The 19,720-nt window shown below is 34.6% G+C and overlaps 1 protein-coding gene across 1 annotated transcript in view; it reads left to right on the top strand.

Moving 5' to 3' along the window:
• Window positions 1-19,283, top strand: part of LOC144439908 (QRFP-like peptide receptor) — a 75,077-nt gene extending 55,794 nt beyond the window's left edge. The window contains exon 2 of the mRNA XM_078129139.1: window positions 17,940-19,283. Coding sequence (XP_077985265.1) covers window positions 17,940-19,167 — 1,228 coding nt within the window. The 3' untranslated portion in view covers window positions 19,168-19,283. The remainder of the gene's footprint in view (window positions 1-17,939) is intronic.
• The last annotated feature ends 437 nt before the right edge of the window (window positions 19,284-19,720 follow it).

Consider the following 19,720-nt stretch of genomic DNA (forward strand, 5'->3'; position numbering starts at 1 on the left):
TTGTACCTAGGGAAGATTTTTTAATCATTAATCTGAACTAAACAATCACGGGTATGTATAAATGTATCAGATCACGATGATATTTTCATCATTAATTTTGAACTAAACACTAACGTGTTCAAGGGTATGATACATGTATCAGTCCACGATGATGTTTTCCAGGAAGGAAAGTGCTGTCAAACACGATATTTTTGCATGTGAAATAAAACTGCCTTACAACAATTGCGAATCACATGTTGCATACTGCGGATGTCTACGGTGTATGCAGTCCGGAAATAAATGTCAGAGTTTCCCGTAAATAGTTACTAAGTAATGGAAAAGTGAAAGTAAGATCTGATAAATGCAACTAGAGTAGTAATTTACATATATAAGTAGATGTAACTTAAATTTCAAATGTCGTTGCATACCGTAATAGTATATACGATGTTGACTGCATCATAAAAATGTTTGTCAAACTATTTACTCAAATAATTTGAACGCTGTCGTCGTTACATGGGAATGTCAAGCCTGATTCTGACAGTACGTCATTTTCAGTGTCATAGTGTGAACAGTTACATTCCAACCCACGTCGCTGAACTATAGTCTTTCATGTTTTGCGGCAGTTTCCTGTCTTTCTCTCTCCAACGTCTATGATATCTTAGGCCTGAATACACGAACTACACACGTACATTATACCGCTTTTAGATTCCATTACCTGTGTTTGCGTGTTAGTAGTGTTTTTATGAAAACAATAAAGGAAAAGCGTGTCGTCAAATTGAAGTAAATTGAACGACAAAGACGTCTTAATATTGCTGCATTACCAAGTAATGTCTAACGTACAATGAGAACAAATATCTGACTCTCTGAGACATTATTTCTATTACACGCCTCAATTGAATATACACTTGATAATTATTGTATTTACTTGGGAATAATTCTTGTCATCTCTGCTTAATCGTTAATACATGCTGTATCCTGTAACCACGCGATGATATTCACAAAGCATAAAAACAGTGCTACAGTGTGGTTAAGAGATTATATCGAATTAAGATGATTTGGTAAAGACTTACACATTATTCATTTAAATCGCGACAAGTTTCTTTTTATCCACAATTGGATAAAATGCAATAGGAGGGCGAGGGGGGGGCGAGGGGTTCATGAAATGTAATATAATAATTATAACAATTTACTATAACCGTTTTTGGACATAATATGTAGTTCATCATCCTATGTAAGGTTTATTCTCGCTACGTAATAATAAAACTAAATGGGTATCTGTCTTCCCCTATCAATTATTAAACAATGGAAACACATTCATACATTTGAAATTGATAGCAAATTTGAAAATATGCAGAGAGTTAAATAGGTTGTATTTTGTACGAACGATTCCATATCTCGTGATTTTTGTCATTATATACGTAGTAATTTTAGACTAAATTTTAAGGATAAATAATTCGTGCATGGCACACTCCTCGGCGATGGCTGACGGAATTGTTGGTCCGTATTACAAATACCTTAACCCAAATCAATGCACTTTCAGCGAAATATAACAGACCGTACATTGAGTTTAATTCATGAAAAATACAGCCCTGCCTACGGGTATTCCTGTCACATCTGAATGGTTGACATCATCAAACAGCTACCGTAGGTGGCAGCCAATAGACTCCAACATCAAGTAGAAATTAATCAGTCTATTAACATTGCATAGCAACGATGACGACTCATCTACGCGTACAAGAATACAACAACACATCAGTTTGGAAAGAAATACCAAAGAACAGATACCTTCAAACATACCTCTGTGACATTTGTGCAGAAAGGAGTGTCCTCTCACGTGTTGATCAGGTAGGTGAATGCTGTGCTTAACACATTTACATTTAAACTCGATATTCATGAAAATGTGTGACATACAAGGTTTTACCTTAATCTAGTAGTGCAGAAAAGGGACATTGATCGTGACACATATCAAAGCAAAATACCAAATGACTGTTTGGTTATTATCCCACCTCTGTACTATGTTACTTTACTCAGTGTTGAAAAAACAGTAATTTTATTTTTTTTTCTCCATTGTCTGATTTGTTGTTAATTAGCAATATGATGGAAAAGATAGAATCCTACAACAGGACGACAAGCGAAAATTTAGTTGCAGTTTACCAATAATTTACATTATTTTATTTTGCTGATATTTATAAACAATTCACTTTCCAACCTTTTAATATTTTCGGGTAAGTTTATCTGAGTTTTTCGTATACGTATACTTTCGTTGCTGTAATGTGTAATTTTACAAAGTAATCGGTTTGACGAAATAAAACTAAAATACATGTAAAGTTGCCATAGTAACTACTCACTACTTGTATTTAACAGTTGTGCAGATTGGACGAAAATAAATATTTTGAAACAATTTTAAAGTAATATTCAAAACTGTTGTATTGCAATTGGTGGTGTGAAAGTAATATCTCAGTGTGCTTTAGCGTTTTGAAAATTCATCAATTCGGTACAATATACCTAGACTGTGTTAAGGGAGAAATTAGGTGAAGCGTTCTGTGTGCTTTGGTGTTTTCTGAAAAAAGACACGCACACTAATGAACATTGGGGTAAGCATAGACGATAGTAAAGCAATCTATCAGCGCGGTCGTTGTTCTGTAAACACGTATACACAGGTAAAATATTCAACTGTGATTGTGGCATAGAATGTAACAAGGCAGTCTCTCAGCGTATATCTTTCTGTAGATACACAGGTACATATTCAACGAGGTGTGTGTTGATTTATTCCTCGTTTAAAGTATCTCCGTTTGCTGACGCATGACTTCTCATGACATGCAACTATTACAGAGTAGTTATCTCAATTGATGCAGACACGAATGTTGACCTAATGACGTTGTTGATTCAAAGACTATCGCTGCTAAATTGGATATTCCTCAGGGCTGGCTTTGCCTCTTAGACGATAATGCGTTTAAGTTGTAGTGTCCACTGATCTTTTCAAAGAGGAATGTTGTTGGTCACAACGTGACACATATTTTGATTAAAGCTTCTATTCTGCTGATGACACACTGTAAGCCAGTTTGAATGATGTGCATTTGTTTGTGAATAAGAAGATTAACTTCTAGATGCCGAATCGCTCATCATACGTCAGGTATTGAGAGAAAGTTTGATATTTAGTAGTGATACAAGTAATGCAAAGGCAATGTCTTGGCTTTAACGGACATAATAATTTGAGTAAGCTGTGTTGATGTTGGAAGCTTTATACTACGGTAAGGTCTGTTTTAATCGCTGTTATCCATATCTGTATTGCATTGCTGAATTTGAAGTCTGTTTGTCTGTCTGTCTGTCTGTCTGTCTGTCTGTCTGTCTGTCTGACTGACTGACTGTCTGTCTGTCTGTCTGTCTGTCTGTCTGTCTGTCTGTCTGTCTGCCTGTCTGACTGACTGTCTGTCTGTCTGTCTGTCTGTCTGTCTGTTTGTCTGCCCTTTGTCTGTCTGTCTGCTTGCCTGCCCCCATATATATATATATATATATCAATTGAACTAACAGTAACATAATTGTAAATATATAGAAGGTAGCAAGCCGTAACATAGACAGCACGCGATAGTAACAACGAATAAAATACTCTATATTCATTTCAATCATTAGTTCATTTTGTTTTGATCTGTAACATATATTAAAAAATAACAATACCAGTATGAATACTTCAATAAATTTAAGATTAAACATAAACAATACCAGTAAGAGTTATTCACTAAATGGAATTAATGGAGTTAGAAATAATTAATTCCATATATTACCTGTCAATAGACATTTAATGTCCGCTGTACATTCCGAATTGTCACGTACGCATATAGCAATGTCGTGATATGATGAATAGGTTTGGTTTTTCATCTAAATCTCATTATTAGTATATTTCATCCCTGATGAAAGATCACAACACTACATGTATATGCAATGCTTGTTATGGTAACGGCACCGAACCAATCAGCGGACGTAAACAATCTTTCCATATTGCAAAACAGATTGGTGTCGTACTATTGTGGACATCGAATAGTGTTACAAACTTGCAGTGAATGTATCTAAAAAGAAACTTTAAATATGCGATTTCATACATGAAAGGTCGCTCTCAAATTTATCATTACTCTTTTTTCAATTGAATTGAAAATAAGTATGGGGATTTTAAGAACATTGTTATTGTACATTACGTAGGTCATAGGATACGACGTCCATTTTAATATATATTCGTTGAATATTTTCCCATTTTACATTGAATCATCTATCTGCTGTCTGTCTGTCTGTCTGTCTGCCTGCCTGTCTGCCTGCCTGCCTGCCTGCCTGCCTGCCTGCCTGCCTGCCTGTCTGTCTGTCTGTCTGTCTGTCTGTCTGTCTGTCTGTCTGTCTGTCTGTCTGTCTGTCTGTCTGTCTGTCTGTCTGTCTGTCTCAATTGAAGCAACAGTAAAATAATTGTAAAACTATAGAATGTAGCAAGCCGTAACATAGACAGCAGGTGATAGTAACAACTACTAAAATACTCTATATTAATTTCAATCATTAGTTCATTTTGTTTTGATCTGTAACATATATTAAAAAATAACAATACCAGTATGAATACGTCACTAAATTTAAGATTAAACATAAACAATACCAGTAAGAGTAATTCAATAATTGGAATTATTTGAGTTAGAAATGGTCAATTCCATATATTACCTGTCAGTAAACATTTAATGTCCGCTGTACGGAATGAATTGTCACGTACGCATAAAGCAATGTCGTGATATGATGAATATGTTTGGTTTTTCATCTAAATCTCACTATTAGTATATTTCATACCTGTTGAGAAGATCACAACACTATATGCAATACTTGTTATGGTAACGGCACGCGAACCAATCAGCGGATGTAAACAATCTTTCCATATTGCAAAACAGATTGGTGTCGTACTATTGTGGACATCGTATAGTGTTACAAACTTGCAGTGAATGTATCGAAAAAGAAACTTTTAATATGCGATTTCATACACGTAAGTGCGCTCTCAAATTTATCATTAGTCTTTTTTCAATTCAATTGAAAATAAGTATGGGGACTATAAGAACATTGTTATTGTATATTACGTAGGTCATAGGAAACGACGTCCATTTTAATATATATTCGTTGAATATTTTCCCATTTTACATTGAATCATCTATCTGCTGTCTGCCTGTCTGTCTGTCTCTGTCTGACTGCCTGTCTGTCTGCCTGCCTGCCTGTCTGTCTGTCTGTCTTTACACTTATGACCCATACATACATGATTCACTCAAAAGGTATACGCTAGTCTGGTATCCTTAAGTTGCAATTTGATATACATTTTTTATATGTGGGTCAGAATGATTGACATTTGACGGAATAGATGAAGAACATTTTGTTTCATTTCTAGTCTTACTTTAACTGACAATCTCTTGTTTTACTCAATGTTGAACCTTTCACTTGATATCTGTCTTGTCCACGTATGGTTAGTATATCCTTCACGTATCTCATCGACATTCGCCAGCAATCGTGGTACATAAAAAGAGAGAAGTTTAACAAATCAAATATTTATTACTATCTTGTGTAAAGGTGTTGTATGAGAATGAACAGATCGGGGTTAACCTCAATAAGTACCGACGCATTAAGTTTAACTATAGGTGATGGCGAATTGAAGTGTCAATAAATATACATGTCGCTTATCTAATCACAGTTCACATTGTATCACTAACATATCTTAAACTGGACAAATGGAAACAAATGTCTTCATCTGTTTTCAGAATAACAAGTGTTTTTAGCTTATTACCAATAAATCATGAAGTGGCCTTATGATTTTACCTTCATACATATATAATACATTACTCGCGGTGTTGAAGAACTATGGGGAATACAAACGCTTACCATTCTGATTGTATAACCCTAGCTACAGGTATCCGAGGGTTTGTAGTGGAATGCCGATGCATGACAAGCTCACAGTCATAAAATGTATCTGTTTGAATTTGAAAATAATACCAATTTTTCGATTAAAACGCAATATCGACAAGTTAGATTAGCGTGTGTATATGTGTATATGTATATAATGTTAAGATATGGATGGTTTCATTAACCCTATATAAAAATACACACATTTATGCTCATTAGGCAGGCTGTTGTTATATATCGTTGCCAATACAGGTCTTTCAACGTATACAGTATACCGTTTGTTGGCAGCGAATGTTATCTTTCATCATAAGGTTGTGAACCTTTGTAACATCTTGCAATATAAAACTAATTGATTTCACACTCGACTGCAACACCAGTAAGGCGTTACAAAGTACATTTATTTTGTGTCAGCTGATCAAAATGTTATCGTACTTATTTGGTACCATGTAAGATTTGAATTGGCTAAGTCATTACACGGTAAGGAACCATTTCAATCAAAATTAATTATTTGCACAGAATCAGGAATGAACGTTCAAAGGACAGAACTTCAAATTAAAATAAAGTTGACCAGTGCATCGCAATGATGAGTATTTTTTGTCGGCGCAGTGATATCATAACATGAATTGGGGAGTATTAGTAGCCTCCTCAGGCGGTACCAATTATTATTCAAATCCCGAGGGTATACGTATGTAATGGAAATCTTGTTTGTATCAGAAAACAGAAACTAGGGTAATGAGTAAATGGGAATTTGTTTTAGAATATTACAAATAAATCATAATAATTGCCTTTGAATTGATATTGAAATGTTATTCAGTGTATATACCAAGGTTTATATATATAAGTATATATATATATATATATATATATATATATATATATATATATATATATATATATATATATATATATATATATATATAACTCGGTGAGTATCAATCTGCTAAGACAGTGCTCTATACCGCAGTGGCAGAGCGTAATAGTTTTGGTAGTACTGGAACTCTTTCTTGGGTGTAACTCGGAGTTTCACGCATATTGCGATCATCAGACACTCTGATGATCTGATGATCTGATGATCGCAATATGCGTGAAACTCCGAGTTACACCCAAGAAAGAGTTCCAGTACTACCAAAACTATATATATATATATATATATATATATATATATATATATATATATATATATATATATATATATATATATATATATATATATATATATATATATATATATATATATTAACATGTCAATTTTTGCTTGTTTTGTAATTCTGTTTTGAATGTATTTTTATTTTTATCTTTTTTACGTCTGTTTTAGCTATGGGATTTTTTAAACATTGTTGCGTTCTTTTTCTTTGTTTTTGATTCACAATGTTCCTGCCAAAAGAAGCTGTTAATTATTGCGAACTTAGTCCTATGAAATAAATGAACCAGTCGACCATTATTACTCATCGGGCTACAACTGTGTACAGTTTTCAGTGTGATTGGGAGAGATGTGATGAGTACATTTTATGATATGATATGATATGATATGATATGATATGATATGGTATGGTATGGTATGATATATTAACAACATACATTTGTTATGTTCCTAAAAGTTTAAACGATACTATACTTTTCACTCAATATAAAACCCGAATGTACATTTCTAATGGCACAAGATGATATGGAAGTAGTCGTGCCGGTGTTGGTGGTGTGCTATCGTCATTCTGATAAGGCTGTGATTGCTGGACATCGTCTACTATCTAATTTACCAAACTACTTGTCCACAACACAAATATTCCAAGATAAAAGAAATCAATCATACAAACTTGGCTTAAACATTAACAATTGCGATGACAGGTTAACACAAAGGTGTGAACATTAAGGAAGATTTGTGAAAAACAAAATTACCTTTCATGTATTAAGCTGTTTCCCTACGTCATAAAAAATGAGATCATTTGATAGGTTTCCTTTTGTACTGTAGCGGATATATTCAAGATCAATATAACCTATTTTAGAAATCGCATTACCTGTTCTAATCCAATGTAACTTCTTAGGATGTAAAATATTAGTCTTTGATTGAATGTATTTGAGGTTGATTGGAACGAGAACAGGTCATGGTTGCTGTGTAATAGACTATATATCTTTATTTATGTAGTATATTAAGTTGGGAAATGTTCTTGTAAAGTATACTCCAAGATACGAACACGTTCACTGCACATCCTGACCAAAACAAACGAAAAATAGATCTCACAATTGCTTACTTTGAAATGTAGGGGTTTTTCTTTTGTATTTTCTTTCGTCTGCTGTGGTTTTTCCACTTTCTTTCTCTGTATTCCTTTGCTTTTTGTCGTTATAAATAAATATTAAAAAACAAAATCCTCACAATTGCTTCAGGTCTTCAGCGGCATTAATATAGTCAAAGATGATGAAAACTTTCTAATATTTGGTCTAAAGTAGAAAATGATTTCTACGCATTTTGTTCGTACTTTTCCCTAGGCCTAGCACGCATTTACTAATGTAATAGACCGCCTATTACGACGATTAGCACATTTGAATGATACATTTTCTTCATATGAAATCCCCACAGTATTTCAAATACGGGAAACGTCATTGACTAGACTGTCGACAGTCGCTCGCGCCTTTTTTCCCCAAAGTTTTATCTAAACTCCGATCCAGCGCAACACTAGTCTAATCGCAAACTGATATCGAGGGCCGAAGGCCCGAGTTGGGCCTTCGCAATACGGCCCTCGAAATCAGTTTGCGATTATACTATTACTAGTGTTGCGCCGGACCGGAGTTTAGATAAAACGTAGGGAAAAAAGGCGCGAGCGACTGTCGACTCGGGCCTTCGGCCCTCGATATCAGTTTGCGATTAGACTAGTGTTGCGCCGGGTCGGAGTTTAGATAAAACTTTGGGGAAAAAAGGCGCGAGCGACTGTCGACAGTCTAGTCATTGACCTGTATGACACAGATGTCGTAGCGAACACAAATGTGTATGTCTGCACTTATCCGAGGCACTTTTTCATTCCTTGTTCCAATTTTCTTCAATTGTTGTTATCTAATTTATCTAATTTCAGGTAAAGGTAAAACACCTTGACCTCAATAAAATGAAAGTCGATAACATCAATAGAGGAAGGGTTGTAGTATATACTGATTATATCTGTAGGTTTACTTCAATATCTTCCGGAAATTGAAAAATTTCCAGGTTAATCGCTTAGGTCATATACTTTTTTCATACGTAAATGACATGACAAAATCAACCAACGTCGTTACGTCTACTTAGTCTATATGGACCATGACTACCTCATTATACATAAAATGTATTACTCAAGAGATATATGGGCGCGAACGGAATTTTCAGCAATGGTGTAAATATAAAGCATGATATAACTGTAGAACTGGGATATTTTCTCATTCCTTCTTCGGTCACAGCTGTCTGTCAACTGAATGTTACGACTGCATAAATGCTAGTCATTGGAGGTAAGAACAACTTTATGTCGAAGCCTAGCTCTCAGCTATTGTCCTCTCTCTAAATTAGGTTTGTGCATGACTGTATTTGACGTGTGAATATTCTTCTTTTTCTTCCTCTTCGCTGTCGCCTCCGTGGTCGGCCTGCTTTCCACGTTTCTCTCTTGCATGACTGTAGTGTACATTTAAAGGGCCCCTCAGTGGAAGTTCATTTTAAAGTACATATGCACCACGTACAATACTCATTTTATAGTTATTTAGTCATTCACACACACACACACACACACACACACACACACACACATTGCATTTTTATTTAAGTATAATCTTTTATGGCAGCCTTTAGAGCCTTGTCTAAGGAAACTAATATAAGCGCTTGTTTTCATGTTACCAAATAATTAAACGATGTACATTATACAGGGTAATTTATGCGACATTTGACTGGGGAAAGCATCATTGATGCCGTCTTTTAGCATCAACAACCATTACTGAAACAATCCGATCTGCACGTTCAATTTTACTATCTGCAAAGTGTGGTGCGGCTTGATCCGTATGCTTCTCGTCGAGTACGTTTAAAATACTCTAAACTTAAATACACTCTAAAGTTGCAAGGGTTATTCATCAAAATATTGTAAATTGTTTGATGAAGTGTTTGATACGGGTTTATATTTGTAGTAGATTCAAGTGCTTTCTCATAGTGATTATAAAAGTTCCTTATCTATAAGATATTCATCTTGTCTTTATACATAATTGTATTACTGTAATTTCGTCTTGTTAGTAATTCCCTCCTAGTTGCGATCGTCCAGTACGTTAGTTCCAGAACGATTTCACTGTCAGCAATTCACATGTATAAAATCCCTATGGATAATTAAATTCCAGGCTTTTGCCGCACTGTATTTATGTAGAGAATCCCGTAATAAGCAAATTAGGTGGTTTTGAAGTAGGCGTCCCACAAAGCATCGCGTCAATACTAATTCTAACCAACATGCAAATATCACCTTTCTCTACTACTAGAAGTGTGAATTGGCGAAACTAATTGATGTACGCCATTGAAATGAAAGTAATTTCACATTCATCAGGGCATGAACCATTCACAAGTGTTGCCACTCTTCAAAAATGTTCTAATTAACTGCTTGTCATAAACTTCAATAAAGCTTTATGAAAATTGTCACTATCAATTTTGTCTTGACGCAATTGTAAATGCACACGGTGCGCTGGCAAGTTTTTGAAATTCAATGAACCCCTCGAGTGTTAACCCCTTCGCATTATGCTAGACCGACCATTCGATGTGTCTATCTAACTGTTAAGAAAGGATTCCCTCATAACCTACTTTGTCATGTTTGTATATGTATGTAGATGTTCAGTACAGCAAATTATATTAACACACACACAACACTTACAATTGTTTTAGAAATTAGTCTTAGTGCACATAAACTACATCGAAAAATGAATACATAATTGCGTCAACATGTTTCACTTAAAATTACCAATTTATGGCTTGGTATTTAATTGGGTTTATTTTGAATATCTCACGAGTGAAACTTCAGGCCAAGACCCGTGTACCTAATCTGTTGACGTTTTGTTTTATTTCACGTACACCACTGTGACGCCATGCGCACATATTTCCTTAATCTTGCATCAAGATAACTATCTCTATAACAAACTCCAACGGGCAACTGTTCATTTTCATCTCTCAATATGTGTATACAAGGTATAAATAAGCTAATTAAAAGTTCAGTCTGAAAATAATAATTTACCATACTTCAAAAAAATATATGTTATTACAATGTAATTGTACTTCACTAACAGCTGTTTAGTACATGTTATTCTCTTGTGGTGACAAGTACCTTGAGTAGTACCTTTATCTTAAAGAAGAAAGTGTGTGTTTGTTAGTTTTATAGGTAAAGGAGAGCTAGTTTGTGTTTCAAAAAGGTCGATATCAGGTAATGCTTTTGACAGAAATGTTATCTGCACTGAATCGTCAGCTGGAAATAATCAGGCAAACCCACTCTGTGACATGTAAAGGCCTTTCTGTAAGTACTTCTGGTGACATGATACACGAGTTGTATTTGAACCACTTTAAAAACTAAGAAATTATCAGTTCATAATAATGTCTAACCATCTATTCTGTTTCTTTTTTAACTTCATCAGTGTCATACCAAGAAAGCCATACATTTTAACATTTTTCCTCATTCACTTACATTACGGTCCTGTGGTTCATAATATTACGGGTGATCTTCATTATTTAAATAATGGTGTCTTTGAGTGTATGCATTTCGTCTGCAAACATTTGCATAAGATATAGCATAGTCTTAACGATACATCTGAATGTTATGATGCTAACAAAGGTATTTGAACTATTTATACTTTCAAATTCAAGAAGAAACATATGTCGGCAGTACATTCAATATTTATATACTACAGTTGTTGGGTTGATGCAAACCTTGGCTGATCATAGCGCATTTATTCATAGAATTACAATTGCATGTTGTATGGCACATTTTCGAGTTCATTCGATGAATTACAGGCACCAGCTGAATTATTCACTAAGGTTGTGACAGAGTGGATTTTCCAGCCAATATTGATAGACATCAAAATCTTAAACTCATGGTGTAGTGTGAGTAGAACTTGTATGAACTAGGAACGTGTAGTAGTAAATACTTCAAATGAAGAACAGTGATATAAGATAATTAAATCTGAACATTAACTATGACGTACTTTGAAATAAATGTTATTTATGATAGTAGCAAATCAATCGCCAACCATGTTGAAATATGTTAGCAGCATTCTTATATTCAAGTGTGAAGTATTCTTACCCGGCCCGTTAAAAGACGAAATATGTAATTGCTTCAGTAATTCACAGCGAATTCATAAAAGTTTCGTATTTATACACAGTAACATTATCTTAATATCATCATGTTCATTCATAAATTATACTCGTGAAATGCTTCTAAATGTCAAGAGAGGATCATGCATCTATCTTCAATGCTATTGAATTAGTAAACAATTACAGTAATAATTCAAGCTGTCTTTTCTTCACGGGGAGGACTTCGCAAAAATAGATTTCGCTATCAAGGTTTTCGAACGTTTGCTCTTTGAGTAAAATGTATGCTATATTCTGAACCTCATAAATATTTATTTTAAGTATGTACATTTTAATCTAGTAACAGTAAATTTTAGTATCCATGGTAGTTCCATCGTCGTAGCGCATCACTCAAATGACCGGGACGCACATATAAGTGAAAGTACGGTGTTACGATGACATACACACTCTACATAATGTTACGGAAGGATGGTTTTACAAAGTAACACATCACTGCATGAATCGTAAAGTCGAAATAGCAATTCTCCAAGTTAGAGGTACAAAAGGCTTAAGCTAGAAAGTATACTTTATGTACAACACCCTTCATTTATACATACAGGAATTGTATATACCCGGTAAAGTGTACATCAGGGGGTCAGAATAAGCATGCTGAATAATAGGGTTTACCGTGTTTCTGAAAACTAATCTTGTACCTTGGGTAAAAATAGAAGAGGTTTGAACTCACATACTAATCAAACATTGCACCTCAAGGTATAACACTTTAGCGTATATGATCACTCCCGTGAGTTAAATGAATATAATAGTTTGGTTCGTAGATCTAAATAATGATGAATGGTGCTGTTGAACTAATGAGTTATCTCTACGCTGTGTTTACATTGGCCTCAAAACATTATTTTTCGTTTTGGTTAGGCAGTTTCTACACATGATTTCATAACGAATGGAATATTCCTTCACATTATCAAATGTATGGGACATTATTGTAATTTTAGGCAATGTCCTTTCATCTTTCTGTGTAGTTTTGATGCGCACTCATAAGAATTATTAATTTAAACACAAGAGGATTGTATTGCAGCATGATTAAAAGGATAATGACGATTTTCTGAATTAGCCGAAGAACAATTCTTAAGGGAGATATATACTAATTCATTAATCCTTCAAGTGTTTCAAAGGTCGGACTTCCTCTCTGGTAATGATAGAGGCATATATCTTGCTTTAATCTCCTCGTGGGAAATAATCGTAAAACCTGTCCTAGATCCTGACTGATTCAGATATATGCGTGCGCATGTGCATGGCAGGATATAAAGAGAGTGCCAACATGCTTTGGTTGCAGAGTTGTCTTTTAACTTTAGTGTTCGACTACATCAACTATCGTTATAATCTGTTTGGCTTGATGATATCTGGTATCGATACTATGTGATAAGGGTAGAGAGTCACCCATATTATCGACATTGGACTTCGAAAAAACTGCTACGTCGTTTTTTGGTGGCATACAGTAAGTATACGATGACATTTAAAAACTATTATTGGCTATGTTATATTTGTCCTCATGTTCCATTAGCCGAAACTAAAGTCTTCTTCTTAAAGGGCTTTTTCAATTCCAGGTCATCACATTAGTGTTATATTAATATTCTTTTGTTCTGGCTCGACGTTTTCAACAGCTCTTCCGAACACCAGGGTATGACATCTAAATATTAATTCTAATCTGAGTCTTTAAATTTCAATGTATATAAATAGTGTAATGATTTATCTGCATTTTGAAATGTATCTGCTATCTTGCACAATACTATTACTGTTAATATCACAGGATATCGCTAAAACTGTGTGTATGTGTGATGGTTTACTCTCTACTACAATATACGTACGTCAACACGCCATAAAATACTGACGCACACATTAACAAATGGAATCCATATACGAGCAACTGTTCCACATTTTTACAAGTAACGTCATCTTGCACGCATAAAGTTGTGATTCATAAATGGTAGACAGCCACAGTAGGAGTTTTATGAATATGATATTGTCTAAAAATGACGTGTATATCACATTTCTAATATACATAACATACATGTTTAAATGTAGTTCTTTTACAGATTACGTTAGCCTGTACAGTTTATGATATATGCTTTTTTGACAAACTATATTTAGAATCAAATTTGCGCTAGGGCAGCGAGTTTGTTTATCGTTATAACAAGGGCATCATTACATTTATTTCTGAAAATTTTGAAATATATCAACTAGAGAATACACTCAATTTTGTTGATATTTTAAGTCGATAACTGCAGTATCTTTATAAAACAACACCTCGCTGCATTGTATCATACTGATGTTTAGATTTAGCTAGAGACAGCAATACTTTATGTGTACTCACAATCTGTTACACAGATGAAACAGCTGACCCGTTATTGATATGTAACTGCATTAATTATGAATATTTATCTGTCTTCGGTTTTTAAAATGAAACGCCATGGCTTGTACATGTAAATCAGTCCATTGATATTCGCTTAAATGATTTCAAAGGCTGCTAAATGTTATTAGTAGGCATGTACCATATAAATATATGCATCTTTGATTAGCATTATGCGCTCACTTTATCTCTACGTACTAGAAATAAATACGTGCCACATCGGACATTGTCTCTTACCAGGATCATGATTACAAACTGGTTATCTTGAGAAAAGAAAGAGTAATGAAAAGCTAGTAATTGCGATACACAATGTAGACAGCAGTATTATTAGGTAGTTCATCAGTCAGTGATAAACTATGGGCTATTACATTTGATCGGTATAAAAGAAAGGTATAAAACATTTAGAGATGTTTCATGTCATAGATCGTAAGAAATATATCATTTGATAACTTCGGAGAGGATTTTTTCTAAAGTATAAACTTCTTATGTTTGTTACATTGAATCGTTTACTTCAGTGGCGTAAGACATATATGGTGAACACAAACCAGGTCATATGAGGCAACATATGGTAGGTACTCATGCGTGCCGATGGATTAAAAGCAATAGTATATTTAGACAGTACAGTATGTTTTACAGATGACGGTTTTAGCTCTCGGCTCATCTATGTCAACAAAACATAGCAAGTCGATGATTGTCCTGCAGGTGAATTGTCACACAGATAGCCAAACACCAATCTACACAAACAGGCCCGACACACATACATAAACATCCACACACGTACATGTACGTTATGATGTACATACACACATACATACACACATACACACATAAATACATACATACATACATACATACATACATACATACATACATAATAATCAGAAATATGTCTTCTCCCAGTCATTAATTATTATTTGCTCCTACAATCACGCCTTCAAGTCTAGATGTGATCTCTATAAATGTTTTAAGTTTATGGAGAGATAAAACTCTTTCTTATTTGTATCAGCCGATGTTTCTATTGTTAATAACCTAACGTATGCTATGTGATTGACATCCTTGATTTAATAGGTAAATGTACGTACGTGCGTTTATGTGTTTGACGTTGAACATGGTGGTACGAACCATTGTCTTGACAACCAAACAAAACACTGGAATTCTGTTGAAAACATAGCTACAATATGGAGTTCACTCAGGTTTATGACAATGCATAGATGCAAATATTAAAAATGGGGACACTGTCAACGAAGTAAGAAGCATGCACACATACAAGTGTTTATGAAATGTGTGACGAATTTGCCACTTTAGATATCTGTTCATTAAATTAGTGTAATCCGTTACGGTGTGACATAAACATTACATAGATTAATGTGTTAAGCCCAATGATAAAATCCATCCAATATACTACTTACTTGGAAAACCGCTGTTAACGTTATACACATTACATTGCATCTCATGCCATTTCAGCAAAAGCTACACACCTAATATCAAAAGCTTACTATTTCCTTCAAATCAAATCTATAATAAATTGGAGACACAGTCTTGAATAGAGTGGCACTTCTTACAACAAACAGTAAGATTAGGTTTACTATATGTATTAAATGAAAACACGTTTCGTTAAAGACAGGAGCTTATGTTTCAATTTCTTGGTGAAATCGTATTTCATGCAAGACAGAACAACATTGCTTCAAGTGTGCTTAGGAATATAATTGTTGACTATACAAGACATGTGATAGAGATTACACCGTGTTAGTAGTGAATGAATTTGATGAGTTTATTTCGATTCGTTCCGATTGTTAAACTATAGACGGTATGTCTTTTCTGAGTTTGCATTGGTGGGTGTAAAACTTATAAGAAACTAGTTTTCACACATGCAAAGCATACACGTGTACCTTATTATTGGATTTGTTCCTTTGTATTTGTCTTTGGAGTTTGTTAGGGTTGGGAGGGGGTAGCGTAAGCGTGTATGCTGTTTAGTGTGTGACTATGCTTGACACGGACATGTCAGCGTGGTACTGCAGTAACGTGGCGGGTTTACAGATAGTGAAGTGCTCTGTTTTAACGTTCTTGTAGGTTTATTTGTTCGCAAAATGTATTGAAATAGTTGATATCCCTGGCAGCACGAACTGCCGATGGTAGTAGGTTCCATTAGCAGACTCATACGCATTTAGTTATCGAACTGCAGACTGTATACCTATCAAAAGTTTGTCCTGTCGAATAGAAAACTCACAAAAACATTATATTTTCAAAAAGCTATCGAATTGCTGTTCGCTTATGACTCAACAACTTAAATATCTAATTGTTATCTATTGTAAGTGTAAGTTTTGTTAGAGTGGAGTTTGTGTGTATATTGCTTAATTTAATATGTAGATTATAGGACTGCAGGAAATATATTCATTCAAGTTTTCACCAACAGACACAATTTTTTTTCCAAAGCTTGAAATGTTAACTTTATAAATGAGTAATCGTCTTGTTTACTTTTTGTTATCTGTGGTGTTTTGTTCGATTTTAAGTGGATATGGTATGCATACTGTTGAAATATAATCTCCCCTAATTATACCCACACGTACACGTACCACACTTCTGTTATCGTATTCACACTCTCCGACTGATAACAGCTCTCCATGAATGATGTTATCCACCAGTAATTACCAATAATAACCACAGGTATGTCGACATATGCATAAATCATAACGTATAAATCACTATGGTAACTACCTGTGGGACACTTGCGTACTTCGAATGGTTTGATAATCCCCGTATATATATTCATAACTTGGTGTATCGTCCCGTATGAAATAATATCCATATATATTAATTGTTTCTATTAAATTCCCATGGGGTACATATTCCCCAAGATGTTATGCACGATTGAAAACACGTTATCACTGTAATGGAACGCGGCAATAAACCCTTGAAAACCATATTTCATCATTTATGGAGCTCTCAATTAACTCAAAATTAGGCATGATAGATAACATTTTTTTGAAAATGTCACAAACGTGTCATAGTAATGGCTTATCATCTACTAATTAATTTAATACCCATCGTAATAAAAAAAATCAAGGTGGCATTAATGCAGAAAATTTAAAGGTCTTCATTTGATGGAGTGTGTTGCATATGGCTTGGCTGCTACAGTGGTTATGTGATTATTATAAGCTTGGTCAAAAGCTCCAGTCGAGAGTCGAGTAAAGGGTTGAATCCATCCACCATCAGGGTCGATCAATCGAATGTGATTATCTCGTAGTTGCCTTTTACTGATCATTAGGTATTGTATATGATATTTATAGAGGTTGTGTTGAAGGATGTGACATAACAATTGTGGATTCCCAGACTTTTTTGATTATTTACAATTTGTTTTGTCTTTCCTTGTAGGTTTATCTTTCTCTCGGTACTCATAGTTATCAAGGCTGCTAGGACAAGGTCCTTCATAATGGAAATTGAAGGGAAAAATTCAACGGATTTGAACATTACCAGTGGTGAAAACACGCTAGCTGCGACGGAGCCATTTGTTTCAACCTCTGTTAGGTTTACACTATACGGTATTTGCATAATCCTTATTGTCGTTGGTAACTTAATGGTAATCATAGCTGTCTTTTTGGACCCGAAACTTCGGAAATCACCGACAAATACACTAATTGTCTCGCTTGCCGTTTCTGATCTTCTGGTGGGTTCTTACTACATTCCGTCTTTAATGCTATGGGAAGAGGCAACACACTTAATGGTAAACAAATTTATATGTACCATTGATGGCTTCATCCAGTTAACAAGTACTGGTGCAAGCGTCTTTTCGCTCATCGCTATTGCTTCGGATCGATTCAGAGCAATTGTAACGCCGTTCAAACCAAAGATTACACGTACTCAAGCCACTGTTATGATTCTTGTTGCCTGGACCTGTGCAATGTGTTATGCGTCCTATATTCCAGTAATATACGGATACCAAAGTTACGTAATGGTAATTGACAACGAAACAGTTGTGTCATACTACTGTTACTGGAAGCCTGGGTATGACCTTGGAGTATTTCGAACGGTCGACATTGTTGTACTCTTTCTTCTCCCACTTATTATTTTATGCGGACTGTATGTGCCGATGGTTTACAAACTACGGTTCGGTGCGCAACCTGTAAGTACAACAGGAAACAAGAAAAAACGTGCAATTAAAATGCTCTCAATGGTTGTTATTCTATTCTTTTTGATGTGGTTGCCGTATTATGTTTTCTACCTGCTTGCAATTTATGGTGATATTCGCAATGCAAATATTAACGTACGGGCATATGCACTGGTAGCAATGTTTCTAAATTATTCCAACAGTTTCGTCAACCCCATCATTTATGCATGCTTTAATGATAATTTTCGAAATGCGTACAAAAACGCTATATTGTGTCGTCTGTGGAAGTCAAGCATACGAATCTTTCCAACAACTGAAGGGGATTCATCCCAAACGAACCCAGCAAGGAACGTCGATCAAATATATAATATGCCATCACGAAACACGCTCCTTACGACAGCAGCAAATACAACAACTGCTAGTAGTGTTATGTCACACCCCTCTCATTCTCCTCCTAGTTTTATTCCTACTAAATACGTCCATTCTGAAGCGTGATACAAAACGTGCAGTTAACGTTAATTTTCAAAGAAAGAAATATGAAAAGAGAAGTAAAAATATTTCTTTTTTTTAACCCCGCTCGCTGCAATTACAGTATTAATTTGTCAGAAAGCCAACAATATCGTAACAGGAATTTGTTAAACTATCAAATGTTGGACAATAAGTAGTACATAGATAAGTTAATATCATAGTTTCAATTCGATTAATATTCGAAGCAATTAAGGTGGTTATAAGGATGAGAGTTGGGTATTATTTTTGATTTTTAATTTATAAAACCGTGTCATCATGGAGTCCTACTTGAAAAATTGATGTGTAACAGTATAGACCAAATCTGTGTTTTATAACTGAATACATTGCATTTTTTAAATATGTGTAAATAGGTTTGTTATTGTATGTACAATAACAAACATTTTACACATTTAACAATATTGTGCAATTTAGTGAGTTGCAAACAAAGACTTGGCATATGTTGATTCACATTGATTTTTCAAGTGGGACGCCATGATAAAATAGTTTTATAAATTAAGAATCCAAAATAAATACCCAATCC

This window comes from Glandiceps talaboti, chromosome 9 (genome assembly GCF_964340395.1).
Source record: "Glandiceps talaboti chromosome 9, keGlaTala1.1, whole genome shotgun sequence".
Classification (NCBI taxonomy): Eukaryota; Metazoa; Hemichordata; class Enteropneusta; family Spengelidae; genus Glandiceps; species Glandiceps talaboti.